General features: G+C 40.6%; 1 protein-coding gene and 1 long non-coding RNA gene across 2 annotated transcripts in view; both read right to left on the bottom strand.

Moving 5' to 3' along the window:
- Positions 1-2,327: 2,327 nt before the first annotated feature.
- The window catches only part of SUGT1 (SGT1 homolog, MIS12 kinetochore complex assembly cochaperone), a 48,309-nt gene continuing 34,828 nt past the window's right edge, over positions 2,328-15,808 (bottom strand). The window contains exons 11-13 of the mRNA XM_083748677.1: positions 14,721-14,808; positions 3,231-3,418; positions 2,328-2,879 (exon numbers count right to left, since the gene is read on the bottom strand). Of these exons, the coding sequence (XP_083604803.1) occupies positions 2,778-2,879; positions 3,231-3,418; positions 14,721-14,808 (378 nt within the window). The 3' untranslated portion in view covers positions 2,328-2,777. The remainder of the gene's footprint in view (positions 2,880-3,230; positions 3,419-14,720; positions 14,809-15,808) is intronic.
- On the bottom strand, positions 3,483-4,893 carry LOC310848990. Its single transcript, XR_014566711.1, has 2 exons — positions 4,231-4,893; positions 3,483-4,192 (listed from the first exon to the last, which is right to left on the bottom strand). It is a non-coding gene; the product is annotated as an uncharacterized lncRNA (long non-coding RNA).

The following is a 15,808-nucleotide window of genomic DNA, read 5'->3' as shown; positions in this document are numbered from 1 at the left end:
ATTGGTTAGGACCAGATCTAAAATGGCTGTTCCTCTTGTTGCTTCTCCCACTTTCTGGACAATGAAGTTGTCTGCAAGGCCAGTGAGGAATCTGTTTGACCTTATGCTCTTGGCCGAGTTTGACATCCAACAAATATCCAGGTAATTGAAGTCCCCCATCCCAATATCTCCCTTCCTTTTGCATGCTTGGCCATCTGTTCCAGGAAGGCATCATATATGTCCTCCATTTGGCTTGGGGATCTATAGTAAACTCCCAGAATGAGGTCACTGTTAATTCTTCTCTCCCTTAATTTTGACCCAAATGCTCTCTCACTTTGGCTTTGAGGTTCTAAATCTTGGATCTCTTCACAGGTATACACATCGCTACATATAACGCCACTCCTCCTTTCTTGTCTGGTCTGTTTCTCTGAAATAGATTGTATCCCTTCATTATTACATTCCAATCGTGGGACTTATCCCACCAGGTTTCAGTGATGCCTATTATGTCATATTTAGTTTGCTGTACCAAGAGCTCAAGCTCATCTTGTTTATTTCCCATGCTTTGCGCATTAGTGTACAGACATTGAAGTCCATTAATCATTCCCCCGTGTCTCTTATTTAAGGATTTTTTCCTCCCACCACTAGGTCTGCGTGCTGTTTGCTCCATTTGGTCTATGACATTTGGATGATCATCTTCATCAATTGATAGACTCCTACCTTCAGGAGCACTGTCTCCCTCCCCCATATTAGTCAGTTTAAAGCCCTCCTGATGAGGTTTCTGAGATTTTTGGCAAAAACATTCCTCCCAACCGTTGTGAGGTGCAGCCCATTGCTTGCCAGAAGTCCATCTTCAAGAAACTGCAGTCCGTGATCTAAGAATCCAAACTGTTCCTATTTACACCATTTGCGAAGCCAGCTGTTCACTTCCACTATTTTTCCCTCTCTCCCTGGGCCACGTCGTTCAACTGGGAGGACAGAGGAGATGACAATTTGTGCATTTAATTGCTTCAATTTCCTGCCCAGAGCCTCGTAGTCTCTTTTGATCTTCTGGAGGCTATTGCTTGCAGTGTCATTGGTTCCCACATGAACCAAGAGGAAGCGGTAAACAGGTTCTGGAGATGTGTGTTCTGTTTCAAAACACTGCCAAACCTGTTTGACCAGAGGTAACAAAGGGACAAAACAAAACTGTACATAGTCCGAGGGCAGCAGTGGGGGGACAGGACTCTCAATTCACTTTCCCAGTCTAGGAAATTAACAGAACTTTGGGGCTGAAGTTTGATCTTGGGAAAGGGAATGATACCAGAGCCTAAGATGCAATGTGCCATTTGTCCCCAAGGGCTTCAACACACTCACTGTCCATTTTTCTATCCTGCCCCCACCCTGGACCCTGTACAATCTACTTCTGAACATCCTCTTGCTTCAAAGGATTTCCATGAGGCAGACCGTTAAAGCAAGTGTTTAGTTTTGCTTTCATTGAACCTTGGCTTATTATTGAGCTATGGGATATAACAAACTCTGGTTAGTGTAACAAATCAGCTTCATAAAGCTTTGTAAAGTTTGGAGGGGCCCCAAGGGTCATCTAGTCCAACCCTCTGCAATGCAGGAATTTCAGCTAAAGCATCCAAGACAGATGGCCATGCAGCCTCTGCTTACAAACCTCCAAGGAAGGAGAGTCCACCACCTCCCGAGGGAGTCCGTTCCCCTATCAAACATAACTCATAGTCTGAACTTGGCTTGTTGTGAAACTGACCCACTTTTATTATAAGAGATGAACCCTGGTTCACCCACAGTAATAAGATGGAAGGAAGGTGAAACTCAACGCCGTTCCATGTGATTGCATGGGAGAAGGACAGCAGTGTGGGCTTGCGGGATAGTTATCATATATGGTGGTTATGATACGGTGGTTAGCCTCGTTACGTGCTTATTCTGTTTATTTCTATTATATTATAAAAATACACTATGTATAATGCCTATAGAGCAATGTCTGTTACTTTTATTGTAAATCGAATGAGGTACAGTGGTACCTCAGTTTACAAACTTAATCCATTCCGGAAGTCTGTTCTTAAACTGAACCCGTTCTTAAACCGAGACGCGCTTTCCCTGATGAGGCCTCCTGCCACCCTTCCACCATTTGGCTTCCATTCTTAGACCAAGGTAAAGTTCACAAACCAGGACACCACTTCCGGTTTTGCAGAGTTCGTAAACCGGACTGTTCTTAAACTGAGGTACCACTGTACTAAGATCCTAATTTTAGCACAGAGGAGGCCTATCCACAGGCTACATAACTCAAAAAATGCAAATTTGCTTTCTGCAACTGTTTTAGTTTGACAAAGAATGAGCCTAAGATATTTTTGGAAAAGTTATATATTTACAGTTTTATTTGTATGCAGTTAAACAGCAAACAATCTTAACACTGTAGGTGAAAAGTGTATTTACCCCCAAAATCACCAAAGCGAATAAATTATTTAAAGAATTTTTGTGTATTAATAAGGCAATAATCCTAGGTGGCCCATTAAAAGTCTTGCTAACTCTCCAAATACATAACTGAGCAATCCAGCAGAAAATGTACGAATGATAGGTTCGTATTATCTCCCAAAAAAAACCCTTCAAGGACAGAAGCAGTAAGAGACTTCGATTCCTCTAAGACCTGCAGAGAAAGGTATTCCTAGAGCATATCAAGGTAAGATGACAGGAATAATCTTCAAATGAACATTCAGTGCTTCAGCTTCAAGGATGCTGTGTCCACACACAATGGTAAATACACAAATATGGGCAGCACAAAGCGGCACATGAAAAAGTTAGAATTTTTTCCATTCCATGTCATCTGGAGGATTGACGTCTACTTTCCTTTTACCCACATCAGACCAGTTTGTGCTCAAAACTGTCCCACCAGACTCCATCTGAAACAGGAAAACACACATTTGTCGATTATTTTAAAAAAGGAATAATCCAAGAATCAAGTAGATTGAGTTCTGCAGGCGAGAAGGAGACACAGTGGCCCAGTCACTAAGCACTGAACTAAGAAGTTCAATGCACCCTTCCACCTGCAAAATAATTTCCTATTATTTCATGGTTCTCCAACTCTCAGAAACAGCCATATCTGCATCAGAGGAGGTTGGACCATGCGATCCTTGGTAGGGTCCCTTCCAACTCTACAATTCTATGGCAGGCTTCCTTGTCAAAGGGTATTGATGTTACATTTGCAGTCATAATAAATTAAACACAACTCAGAAAATCTCATGTTAACTTACAAAAGATTTGTTCATGGCACGTTTCACTTCATCTGTGCCATCAGAGTATATCTGCTGGAACAGTTTATTTAAAGCTGCATCCCCCTCCAACTTTTCATTCTTCTCTTCTTCTTTGATCTCAACTACTAATTTGTCCCAATTCCTTGTATAATGAGAAGATGAAGGATAAAGGTGTGTTGCATCTGAAACTTGAAAATGGAGAGAACAGATTGATCCCAACAATATATCACAGCTTATCACAGATGAACAGTGGTGGACTTTAGCATGTACAGACTGAAAAGAAGGCAACAGCTCCAAATAACTGAGTTTGCTGAAGCATGTATTTCCCTCCACGTTCCTTACTCAAACAGGACCACAAAAGCCAGAGCAGGGGCAGGCAATCTTTTCTAATTCAAAGGCTATGGGTCCTTCTGAGTTCTCTTCTCAGGAACTACATGCCCATGATGAGTGGGGCTGAAACCACACACCTTTCTCCTACATACATATATCAATTGGGGTTCTCTTTCTCGCACCCCCCCAATAATATATATCTGTTTGGCCTCTCTCCCACACCACAAACACAATCAATCCTTTAATCCACACCTTCCCAGTCTTCCAACAATGGGCTACATAATGCAGAAGAGGGAACAAAAGAGGGCAGCTTTTGTTCCACAGCAGATTCACGCTGGGCTCTACCAAGCACTCAGTTCACTTACAAATGTCACTCTACACACAAAAGCCAGTGAAAAGTTCTGTTCTACTTTTTCATTCTCTACCTGTGCTCCTTCTCTCCCCACCCCATGAACATAAAAGCAGCCTTGTGGATCAGACCCATCGAGGGCAGAATCCTGTTCTCACAGAGGCTAACCAGGGGCTCATGGGAAGCCTGAAAACAGGCCTTGAGTGCAACATCGCTCTCCTCACCTTTAATTCCAAGAAGCTGGTATCCAGAGACATACTGCCTACCAACAGTGGAGGTAAAACTTGGCCATCACAGCTGACAGCCATTGACAGCCTTAGCCTCTGTGAATTTGCCTAATTCACTTTTGAAGCCTTCCAAGTTGGTGGCCATGACTACCTGCTTGTGGAAGCAAATTCCACAGTTTAACTATGTGGTGTGTGAACAAGTCTTTTCTTTTGCTTGTCCTGGTTTTTCCAACATTCAGTTTCATTGGATGCCCACAGGTTGCCGTGTTATGAGGGTGAAAAAGCTCCCCCCACCCACTTTCTCCATGCCATGCATATTTTAAATATGCTTAGCATGCCTCCTCTTACTTTCCTTTTCTCTAAACCAAAAACCCCAAATGTTGTAATCTTCCTTAAGAGGAACCTTCCCACCTTTCCAATAACTAAAAGAATCATTCACATAAAAAATGACGAAATTATATTATGAGGCATCCTGCATTTGCTGGATCTGGGAATAGATAATTTTGAAAAATGGAGACATTTTAGATTTAGAAGGCCATGATAACAGATTTGCATGGCATGCATACTTATGGTATGAAAGAATCACATAATAAGAAAATCCATTTTTAGGGTATAGGAGAAATATAAAGACATTAGAACAAAAAACACTGTGGTGGCTCTCCCTATTAGAAGCAATATCTTTAAAGAAAATTTAACATATATAGAGCTGTTAACCAAAGTAGAAAAACAGGTAAAATTAAAAGACTCTGAAGAGATCATAGAATCTTAGAGTTGGAAGAGACCACAAGGGCCATCGAGTCCAACCCCCTGCCAAGCAGGAAACACCATCACCAGATAAGAGAACTGGTAACAGACTGGTTACAGTATCAATTAAATGATATTTTAAAGACAGATAAAAAGAAAGGTTTTAGTTATGAGTTATCAAGATTTCAAAAAGATGTTTTAGAAAATAATATAGCCTGGTAGAGGCTATGGAAAACAGATTTGAAATTCATGACATGTTGTTCACTGAAAGAAAATTACATAAAAATGATGTACCGGTGGTATTTGACTCCTGTTAAGTTAGCAAAAATGTACAGAACAAGCACAATTACTTGCTGGAAATGTAAAGAAAAAGAAGGTACCTTTTATCATATGTTGTGGACGTGTAAAGTAACGAAAAATTTATGGGAGATGCTATATAATGAAATGGAAAAAATGTTTAAAATAACTTTTGTTAAAAAACCAGAAGCTCTCCTATTAGGAATTATAGGTACCGAGATACCAAAGGACCAGAAAATAATGTTTATGTATGCAACAACAGCCACACAGATACTATTAGCCCAGAGATGGAAGGAAGAGACAACCCTGACCAGAGAAGAATGGCAAACCAAGTTGATGGACTATGCCGAAATGAAAAAATTAACTGGGAAGCTCAGAAACCAAGAAGATAAGAAATTTAAAAAAGAATAGGAAAAGTTTATAATTTATTTAAGAGACCACTGCAACATTAAAACATTAGCAGGATTTTAACCACACTTGTAAAGTAACAGAAAGTATGGATAATTTAGAAGGATAAAAATTTGGATAATATTGATATGCAGTTATAAATATTATCATTAGGACCCAGGGAAGGGATGGGGGGAAGTCATGAGATTCAGAGTAATCTCGATATTTGGATTTTGAATTGTTTTTTGTTGTATGTTTATCATTTTGAAAATCAAATTTTAAAAACTGCTTTTACAAGTTAAACATCAATTATGACACATCAAGCAAAAACTATCTCAAGCTCTTCTCTTCTCAAGAGAGGAAAGAGGAAAGAGAAGAAGCTTACAAGCCAGGAATCAATTCAAGACACCTACATGGGGCTACCCTTGAAGATGGTCAGGAAACTGCAACTAGTACAGAATGTTACTGCTAGAGTTTGGACACGACTAAACAACAGCAACAACAACCTGGACACTTGGTGGTGAGTCTTCCTGTTTCAGCCAGTACAAGCCTTTAGATCCACTTGTGGAGAGGGTGGTTGGTCACAGGGCCAGTGGCAAGTATTGCTTGCAATGCTGGACAGGATTGTCTCAGTGACTGTGCCCTGACTTGGGAATTCTTCCCTCCTAAGGATGTGGGTAGCAATGCTGTTTGTTACTGGCCTTTTATCATCTAGTCAAGACCAGCCAGTTCTCAGCTTCTGGTTTCCTTAATCGCGCAGCTCCCACAACCACAGGAGATCATTGGCGAAGCAATAAACAAAGATGATAGAGGGCAATTATCTTTGTAAGCTCCCCCCAGGGTCTGGGGGAAAGAGCTTCACTCGCAGATCGTCTAGGTACCTGACTTTCGCTCAGACATGGATGTGGGAAGCAGGGAGACACTGAGTACAAAAATACTTTGGCTCTCAGTAACCCTCCAATGCTACCATTAAGAGCAGTGATTCTTCTGTTCATTAAGAGATTAATTAGGATGAATGCACAGATGCGTGCTAGCAATGATGGGACAAGATTAAGGACAGCCGAATCGAAATAGCTACAAGGTCATACAGATTTGAATTGGAAAGATGACTTCAATCGAGCTAAAAGACAGTATGTGTTGGGGAGGGAAGCCAATCACTTCATTATAAATCCTTTGTTACATAAATGACTCGGCAAACACCCTTCCCCCCAAGAATGCCTTTTTTTTGTTCTTCACAGCAAGTGAAGCGGAAAGAAAATGGGAGTATAGATATGGAATATAATGACAAACGGGACTGTGTGAGGAAAATATTAAATTTTGAAATAATTATAAAAAGGGCTTGGAGCCTCTGCGGAGTTAATTTTTTACTTGCCCCCTGATTGAGGGGAGGAGGGACTGGACTTTGAAGACTTCCTGGGGTTCTAGTGGGACACCAGATCATTCTTCTATAAGTACTTATAATTAATTGCTTCGTTTGGATGTGGAGGGGAGAACTTGGAGGCTTGCCGGGGCTCTGGCAGGACATTAGGCAACTCCCTGCTTGAAATCGGAAGTATGGAATTTTACAGAAACAATCAGAAGAGTTGAGAACAAAAGAGAGAGATCCCTCCAGAATAACTCTGAGTCAACAGAGCCGTAAGGCACAAAGGAGATCAGGAATAACTAATATGGACATAATATTTGATAAATAAAGGAACAATTGATGAAAATTAAAACCTCACACAGGAAGAAGAAAGGAGAACTTGCAAATTTACAAATTACTATATGTGTTAATAGGAACTGACGCCAATTATTGTAGCTGTGGTATAAGGGATTTTATCAAGAGTGGATTGTATATGGTTTGAGCAATAGTCTGGAGGCAGAATTAAAGAGAATCAGTAGACCTTGAAGTACAGCATGTCGGAAGCCACACAAATTTTATAATTGGCTATGTAATTGATTTGTATTTGAATTGATATTGCTATTTGGTATTGATAAAATATGGCATTTATTGGATTTTTGTAATTGAAAATTAATAAAATATTGAATGAATGAATGAATTAATTTATTACGGTCATAGACCAGAAAAAACAACGATAGTTTACAAGGGGAGTAATGGTGTCAATTAAAAATTGTAAAATTATACATAAAAGCAATACACATATGCACACACGCACACACGCACACACGCAGTACAATATATGTATAGACTTAAAAAAATGAGGGGGCTTGTCCAGGGGTCAGGTCTTTTACTTTTTTACAGCTAAAGCCCTCCGCTTGATCGCAGCCGCAGAAAATTTGGCCACTTTCAGTGTTACTTCTGGGTTTTTATCTCCTAGTAGGATTTTCAGCCGCTGAGATTCAGATCGACCTGGAAATTTCTGAACGATAGGGGAAATAAACAGTGACCTGATATCCCCGTAGAGGTCGCAGTGTAGCAACACATGTGAAACCGTTTCCACCTCTTTCAGACCACATGGGCAGACTCGTTCAGCATAGGGTTTGCCCACGTATCTGCCCTTTAGTAAGGCAGATGGCAGTACATCAAATCTGGTAAGGGTAAACGCCCGCCTGTATTTTGCGATTTGTAAATCCAGCAAATATGGTGTTAGATTGAACCCTTTTCCATAATCTTGGATGGCTGGATATTTATCTGTCTTGCTCATATGGTCCTGAAGCTCTACATCTCCTATTCGCTGGCTCACCATCCTTTTAGCCTTTTCAAAACCTGAGGCTATAAGTTCTTGTGGGGAAAGCCCCAGGCCCTTCAATTTTTCATAGAGCAACAATCTCCATTTAGACTGGAACGGGTCTAATAGAGTCAATGGAGCCACTCCCACTGGGAAAAATATGAGTTTTAGCCAGAAGTGAATCTTCAGGATCCATATCCTGGCATTGATAGGGAGTTGACCTACCTCCAGCCTAATGGCTGTGTTGGAAACACAGGTAGGTAACCCTAGTAGGGAGCGGTAAACTTTAGTTTGTACAGATTCCAGGGACTTGAGTTTTTGACAGTTAAATATCTGGGTGCCATACATCAGTTGTGGAAGTATTTTTGCGACAAAGACCTGGGAGGCAGCAGGAACATATTGACCTCCTTTTCTATAGAAGAATCTTATGATAGCTCTGGAAGATCTTTGCGCATTTGCCATGGAATTCTTAATCTGATGGCACCAGGATCCCTTCTCATCAAAGATTATTCCAAGATATCTAAAGGATGTTACTTGCTCAATAGGTTGGTTATTAATTTTCCATTTGTGTCGGAGTTTTCTCTTGGAGAACACCATAATTTTTGATTTAGTGTAATTTATTATTAGGTGTTCAGCTTCGCAATACTCTGTAAGAGCTCGTAAAAGTTTTCTTAGACCCACACAAGAGAAGGAAATAAGTGCCGCATCATCTGCGTACAAAAGGACTGGGATTGGTATATTATTTAGGTTTGGGGGATGAGTACTTGCATCCTCCATCTTTCTGACTAAGGAGTTTATGTAGAAATTAAATAGAATAGGGGCAAGAACACAGCCTTGCTTGACACCATGGAAACTTTGGATTTCCTTTGATAGGTTCCCATAGCGGTCACATCTAACACGGATCCGAGTGTTTTCATGTAGTCTACGGATAAGAAGCAAAAGACGTCTGTCGATGTTTGTGGCACTTAATTTTTCCCAAAGTCTGTGCCGGGGTATCAAATCGAAAGCTGATTTGAAATCTATAAAGGCTACATAGAGGGAGCCTCCTTTCTTTGAGGTGTATTTCTCCACTAGATGTTGCAATACCAGTCCTTGGTCTAAAGTTGATCTATGTGCCCTGAAACCAGCCTGGGCTTCCTTAAGGATGTGCTCCCATTCCAGCCAGTCCGCAAACTTTTCACGTAAGTGAGTTGCGTAAAGTTTGCTAATAATGCTTAAGAGACTGATTGGTCTGTAATTGGCTGGATCAAGTTTACAGCCTTTCTTGAATATGGGAACGATGATTGCCAATCCCCAGTCCTCTGGTATTATTGCTGTTTGATCTATGCTGGTGAATAGGGTGGCAAGGACTGGGGCCCACCAGTCAATATTGGCTTTGAGAAGCTCAGGGGAGATATTATCTGCTCCCGGGGCTTTTCTGTATTTGAGTGCCTGAATAAGCCTCCTGACCTCCGCAACCGACATCGGAGGCCACTCATCACCTGCCGCACACTGTGTTAGTGGCTGTGTCAAAGGCAGAGCTGAATATAATGATTGGAAAAATGCCTCCCAAGTCCCTGCAGGTATAGTATACTCCACTTCTGAGGAGGTAGATCGCACTCCATTCGCTACCATTCTCCAGAAGGTGGCCGAGTCTCTCTCTCTGGATGCATCTATTAGGCATTTCCATTCTCTTTTCTGTGCCAGGAGTTTTTTGTTTTTAATCAGGATTTTATAATTTCGTTTATCTTCAAACCAGACCTTGGGGAGTTGGGGTAAATTGGCAGATCTATAATTCTTGTATTTTTTCAGTAAGTTTAGCTTCATGTCCTGGCATTCTTGATCAAACCAGGGTTTGGAGTTTTTATATACTGAGGATTGCCTATTTGACCTGTTCCTTTTTTCCTTCAGGGAATCTTGAAGGAGTGAAATTAACTCCTGAAATAAATTTATTTTTAATTCATGGCTTGAGGAAGTTATAAGGTTATCTCTCTTAGTGAGGAATTCCTTTGAGCATAGCCTACTTGAAATTTCCTTATGCAGTTCATCTGTCCATCTAATACGAGAATATCTGAGCTCCAAAGCTGTAGGGCTCGAATATTCGATTTTCTCAGCGCAGGATAAATCCTTTCCCGCAACTACAAGTGCACTTAATGGCAGATGGTCACTGTCTAAGCGCTCCTCCACTTTGCATTCCAGAACTTTGTTTTGAAGATCATACGACACGATTATATAATCAATTGTGGAGGCGCCATTGTTAGATATAAATGTGAATTCTCCGACCTTCTCCCCCTCAGTACGGCCATTCAGTATAACCAAGTCCAACTTATTGACCAAGTGTAATAGGCATAAGCCAGCATAATTACAGCCTTTATCCTTTGAGATTCTAGCTGGTATTGAGTGGGCTTCCTCTATAATGGGGGCTGTTTCATGGAAATGGGCATACAAAGCCTCATCAGATTGTCCAGTTCTGGCATTTAGGTCGCCAGCCACCACTACAGAGGCATCAGGAAATTGATTTGATAGTTTGTCAAGATACTGTTCTAACTGAGCCCAGGTATTTCTTATCAGTCTTTTCTCTCTTTGTGGGGGTAGGTATACGTTAATCAGCAGCAAGCTGTGGGTTCTCCACTGTACCTGCACAGCTGTGGCCAGATGGTCTAATGGGTCTAGTTTTTTAAATATGGCCCTTAGCCTTGTTGAGATTAAAGTAACTAACCCACCTTTAACTCGCCCCCCTCTAGTACTTAAAAGACCTGGGAGGGAGAACGCAGAGAAGCCATTTAACTCCACTTCGCTTGTGCTCCAGGTCTCCTGGAGAAACACAATGTCATGTCTCTGAATATATTTAGTAAAGGATTAGTCAGAAGCCCTCTTTTGCCAACCTGCAATATTCCAAGTTAGCAAGGTAAGGTTGCACGTTGTCTTGCCAAAAGTTGATCTTAGTCAATTTGCCTTTAAAAGATTTTTAGGGCCTATCTTTTTGTCTATTGATTGAGTTTCGTTCATTTTGGCAATGTCCATAGATGTATTATCGCCCAAGTACTCAATGGAATCGATTGAAGGGTGCAACGTGCTAACATTAGTGATCAGTACTCCTTTTTTTGGCGAATCTACCTTGAGGTGTTCTATTTGTCTAGTACCAAGTTCGTCCTCATCCAGGTATCTCATGCTGGTCCAAGAGCGCGTTGTGGTTGTCATAGGGATGGTTTCCTTCTTAGATGGTAATTTGTTACTGTCCCTTACGCACTGTGTTAGATCTGTTGCTATCAGGTTTATCTCTGCAACTGCAGAGGTATTATAAAAGTAGTCTTTCATGGTTGCCATAGGGATGGTTTCCTTCTTAGATGGTAGTTTATTACTGTCCCTTGCGCACTGTGTTAGATCTGTTGTTAACAGGTTTATCTCTGCAGTTGCAGAGGTATTATAGGAGTAGTCCTTCATGGGGTCTATCTTGGCTTTTTCAGAGAGGTTCTCTTTCTTTAATTGGTCCGTTGCCGGATCTTTCTCTCTTGCTTTTTCCTGAACATTCATCTCTGTTAGCTTATTTCTAAGGGTCTCCAATCTTCCCAAGATCTCAGATTGGGCAAGGAAAGGCAACAATCCAAACTGATTTATTAATGCCTTTTCTTCTGGATAGAAGTTATCAGTCCCCTCATTAGGCAGTCTCATCTCCTGTCTTAGTTTCAAGGGCCCTTGCTCAATATGTTCCAGTTTGTCTTTTGAGTGTCCTCTCTCCTCCTTTGATTTACAAGTGAATCTTATCTCAGCTGTCGTGATATCATCAGGAAGCAAATTCAAACATGTGCTGTTTTCAAAATATCTTGTTACCGTTATCCTTTTCTTTAACAGCAAGTGTCTTGATCTATATATATATTTGGCCAAGTTTTGATCTTTGAAGGAGGCAATCACTCGCAGGGAGTATCCATTATAGAATATGAAATCTACTGAGGTAATGTCATTTAATCTTATTTTCCCTGGCAGCATATCATCTAAAGTATTCACAAAATGCACCGAGCGTTCTTTCTGTGTAAGGAAGCCCTTTGGCTTCGGGTAGTTTAGAAAAGCCAACTTCCTATCTGCCAGTATCAGTTTCCATCCTTTATCCTGGGACAGATCTTGCCCTGCTACTGGCTCATCTTGAGATCTGCCATAATCAATGGTATGGGGTGAGTCTTCTTTAATATTTGTGGATCCTTGAGGTTTCAGCATAGAGCACCCGAGTAGTGATTTCGTTTCCTCACTTGTTTTGTTAGGCAGCAATGGTGTTTCTTTCAAAGACTTCAGCTGGATCTTTTTTTCTGGATCCACACTGTTATTCTCTCTGCTGCCATGTGTAGCAGGTTTATTAGAGTTTGTTTTTGATTTTGTTGGAATCAGCTTATATAGTCTTCTCCAACATACTTTACATGCACGTCGGTTTATGACAGATTTCCTTGCAGTTTTTATGTTCTTACTTTTCTTTTTAGTTTCAGCTTTCTTCTTATGGGATCTCTTGCTGATACCTCGCTTCTTTTGATTTACTTGAGTAGAAGATTCAGTTTTGGGGGCAGAGACATACAACCCTATGTCCTTTCCTTGTAAATGATTTTCCGCTGATGATCCTTGTGTGCACTTGCTGGTTGCTGGTTGCTTTATATGTTCTGGCTCTTGAGGGATGGTTGGTGGATCAGCACCATGAAATTCTGAGCCTTTAGCTTGGAGGGAATAATTTTCCACTAGTGTCAGGAGCAACCCGTTTGTTATTGTTAAATATTTTTTCATAGCTGCCAGATCCAGATTTATAGAGAGCAGCCAGTCCTGAGGATAGCAGTCATTGTTTTCCGTCTGGGAGCCCATAGATGAAGTCTGGGTTTTCTGGGAGTTTCGGGTTTCTTCCTGTAACTCTGAAGATAATATCTCAGCCAGGACTATTTCATGGGCCAGGCTCATTGTATTTCTATTTTGGTTGTTATTCTCCGAGTCCTGTATTCCTCTAGGGAAGGTTGAGTGATCTTGAGCAGCAGAGGAAAAGAGAAGGGCCTCATCCTGCTTCAACTCAATCATCTCAGCCATCTTTTGCTCATTTCCATTTCCATTCTCGTTGTCCCTTGTATGTGAAAAGTATTGCGTGATTTTACTCTGTTTCTCAAGGCACTCCTGGAACAATGGACTTGTCACTATCCCCAGGTCCCTACGTTTCTTTCTAGTAAGTACCATTTGTAAATCTTGTTGCCAGTCAGGGGTTATTCTTCCTATTTCAAAAACTTGTCTCTTAGGAAGTCTCTTAGGAAGTCAGAGACTCCACCCAACTGTAGACTAAAGTCCAAATTGAGGCAAGACTTGGGATAGCTGTTTGTAATTTGATAGCTTATAGTTCAGAGCATAACACGGGGTTGGTAATAAATTAGCTGTCACCCGTTTTCCTTATTATCGAACAGACTTGAGGGGAGCGGCAGCGTGAGGAGTAAACCCTCCGGACATTAAGATAACAAGGAGGGCTTCTTTTTGAAACAACAAGCTAAAAGAACTATTAGAACTATTTAACTACTCTGGAGGAGTTAAAGTATATTAAAAAGGAGTGTCAAAAGTTGGCTCGGTGTCGAGCCTATTTAAAAAACAAGTTTAAGAACTTGCCTCAGATAACCTCCAGAACTCTGCAGCTAGTTCGGCGGCCATTTTACAGAAACAATCAGAAGAGTTGAGAACAAAAGAGAGAGATCCCTCCAGAATAACTCTGAGTCAACAGAGCCGTAAGGCACAAAGGAGATCAGGAATAACTAATATGGACATAATATTTGATAAATAAAGGAACAATTGATGAAAATTAAAACCTCACACAGGAAGAAGAAAGGAGAACTTGCAAATTTACAAATTACTATATGTGTTAATAGGAACTGACGCCAATTATTGTAGCTGTGGTATAAGGGATTTTATCAAGAGTGGATTGTATATGGTTTGAGCAATAGTCTGGAGGCAGAATTAAAGAGAATCAGTAGACCTTGAAGTACAGCATGTCGGAAGCCACACAAATTTTATAATTGGCTATGTAATTGATTTGTATTTGAATTGATATTGCTATTTGGTATTGATAAAATATGGCATTTATTGGATTTTTGTAATTGAAAATTAATAAAATATTGAACAAAGACCAGCCAGTTCTCCCAGGAGGACCCGTTTTGCCTGTCCTGTCCATTTAAGGTTACATTGTTTGGATCTTAAATTGTATCTAGTTTTATTCTTTATGGCTGGAAACCACTTTGGGACCAATGGTGAAAGGAACACTAAAAATCTGATAACTAAAATAAAATAATAAATAGAAAAAAAGTTTGCATCCTGACCAAAGTAGATTGATTCTCTTCTCTCTGCTACATTACAACAAGTGATCTTTGAGTTTGTTGTTTAATAATGGATAATGATGGCAACCAAGAACAGACCTATAATCCAATAAGTGATTGTCTCAAACAAAAGAGTGCAATAGTGTGTAGGTAAAAGTACAATTTGTAGAACTGAACATGAACATACTAACCAGGCGCAAATTGTTTTAGTTTAGGAGAGCCATGGCCTTCCAATTTCTCCCATCGTACAGCTTCTGGTTTCTTCATTTTTATTTCAATCTACAGAACACACAACAAAAACCCAAATTTTAATGCACTAAATGAGGCCTGTAGTTTTTTTCTGGTGTATTTTTTTAAAAAACTAGCTCAATTTGCTTATCATAGTAAATGGTTTATTGTGGATGTGCTGATGAGAGCCACTTTGCCCCCCGCATCCAAAAACCAACCACAAGCCCTAGCTGTATGTTACAGCTGAACCAGGAACTGTGGCTTGTTTTGCTCTAAACAATTATCAGTAAGCCGAAAAACAAACCTAGACTACAGATTGTGGTCTGCTTGGGCAAAATAAGCCACAAATCCTGGTATGTGTTTGTTCACTTGAAGCTGTGCTCTTTGAATTCAGCCTGTACCTTTCTATAGCTCTGCAGAACAATGAGCAACAAAAAAAGAAGCAGCTGTTGCCTGGGAAGAGCCATAGTAATTAGGATGATGTGTGAAAATAAGGTTTTGAAAAACAAATCCTAGGAAGTGTGCTTGAGCATTACTTTTATACTTATGGCTGAATCACTTTCTCAGTCTGCTAAGAACAGTGGCAACTGGTGACATTTGGACTTGGTGGGACTGTAGTTTTTTACCTTGTAGTTCTCTTCACAACAGGACATGTACAGAACTCATTTAGAAAAATGTATCATATGCCACATGTGCCAGTGACACTGTCTCCTTGCTATAAATAAATCATTTTCTTCACATTTATGGACAGGGAAAGAGCTTCCAAGTATCCTTTTCAGAAGACTGGCTTACTTACCTCTTACTTAGAAATTAAGCTCTATCAACCAACTACTGGTGAGGGCTCACCATAGAGCCCATCTAGTGGCAGTGAAGGCAGGAAAGGCGGCCTACTTGGCTGCCTCCATTGCAGCCTCAGTAGGTCGTCCAGCAGAGCTCTTCCAGGGAGTGCAGGACCTCCTGCAGTCTGGCACAAAGGAAGTGCTGAAACCAACGGTAGCTATGAGTTGTTTGCAAAGCATTTTAAGGATAGAATTGCTTGCATACACCAGGA

Source organism: Podarcis gaigeae (genome assembly GCF_964106915.1).
Source record: "Podarcis gaigeae genome assembly, chromosome: 7".
NCBI classification, from domain to species: domain Eukaryota; kingdom Metazoa; phylum Chordata; class Lepidosauria; order Squamata; family Lacertidae; genus Podarcis; species Podarcis gaigeae.
This window is presented reverse-complemented; position numbering and strand designations above follow the sequence as displayed.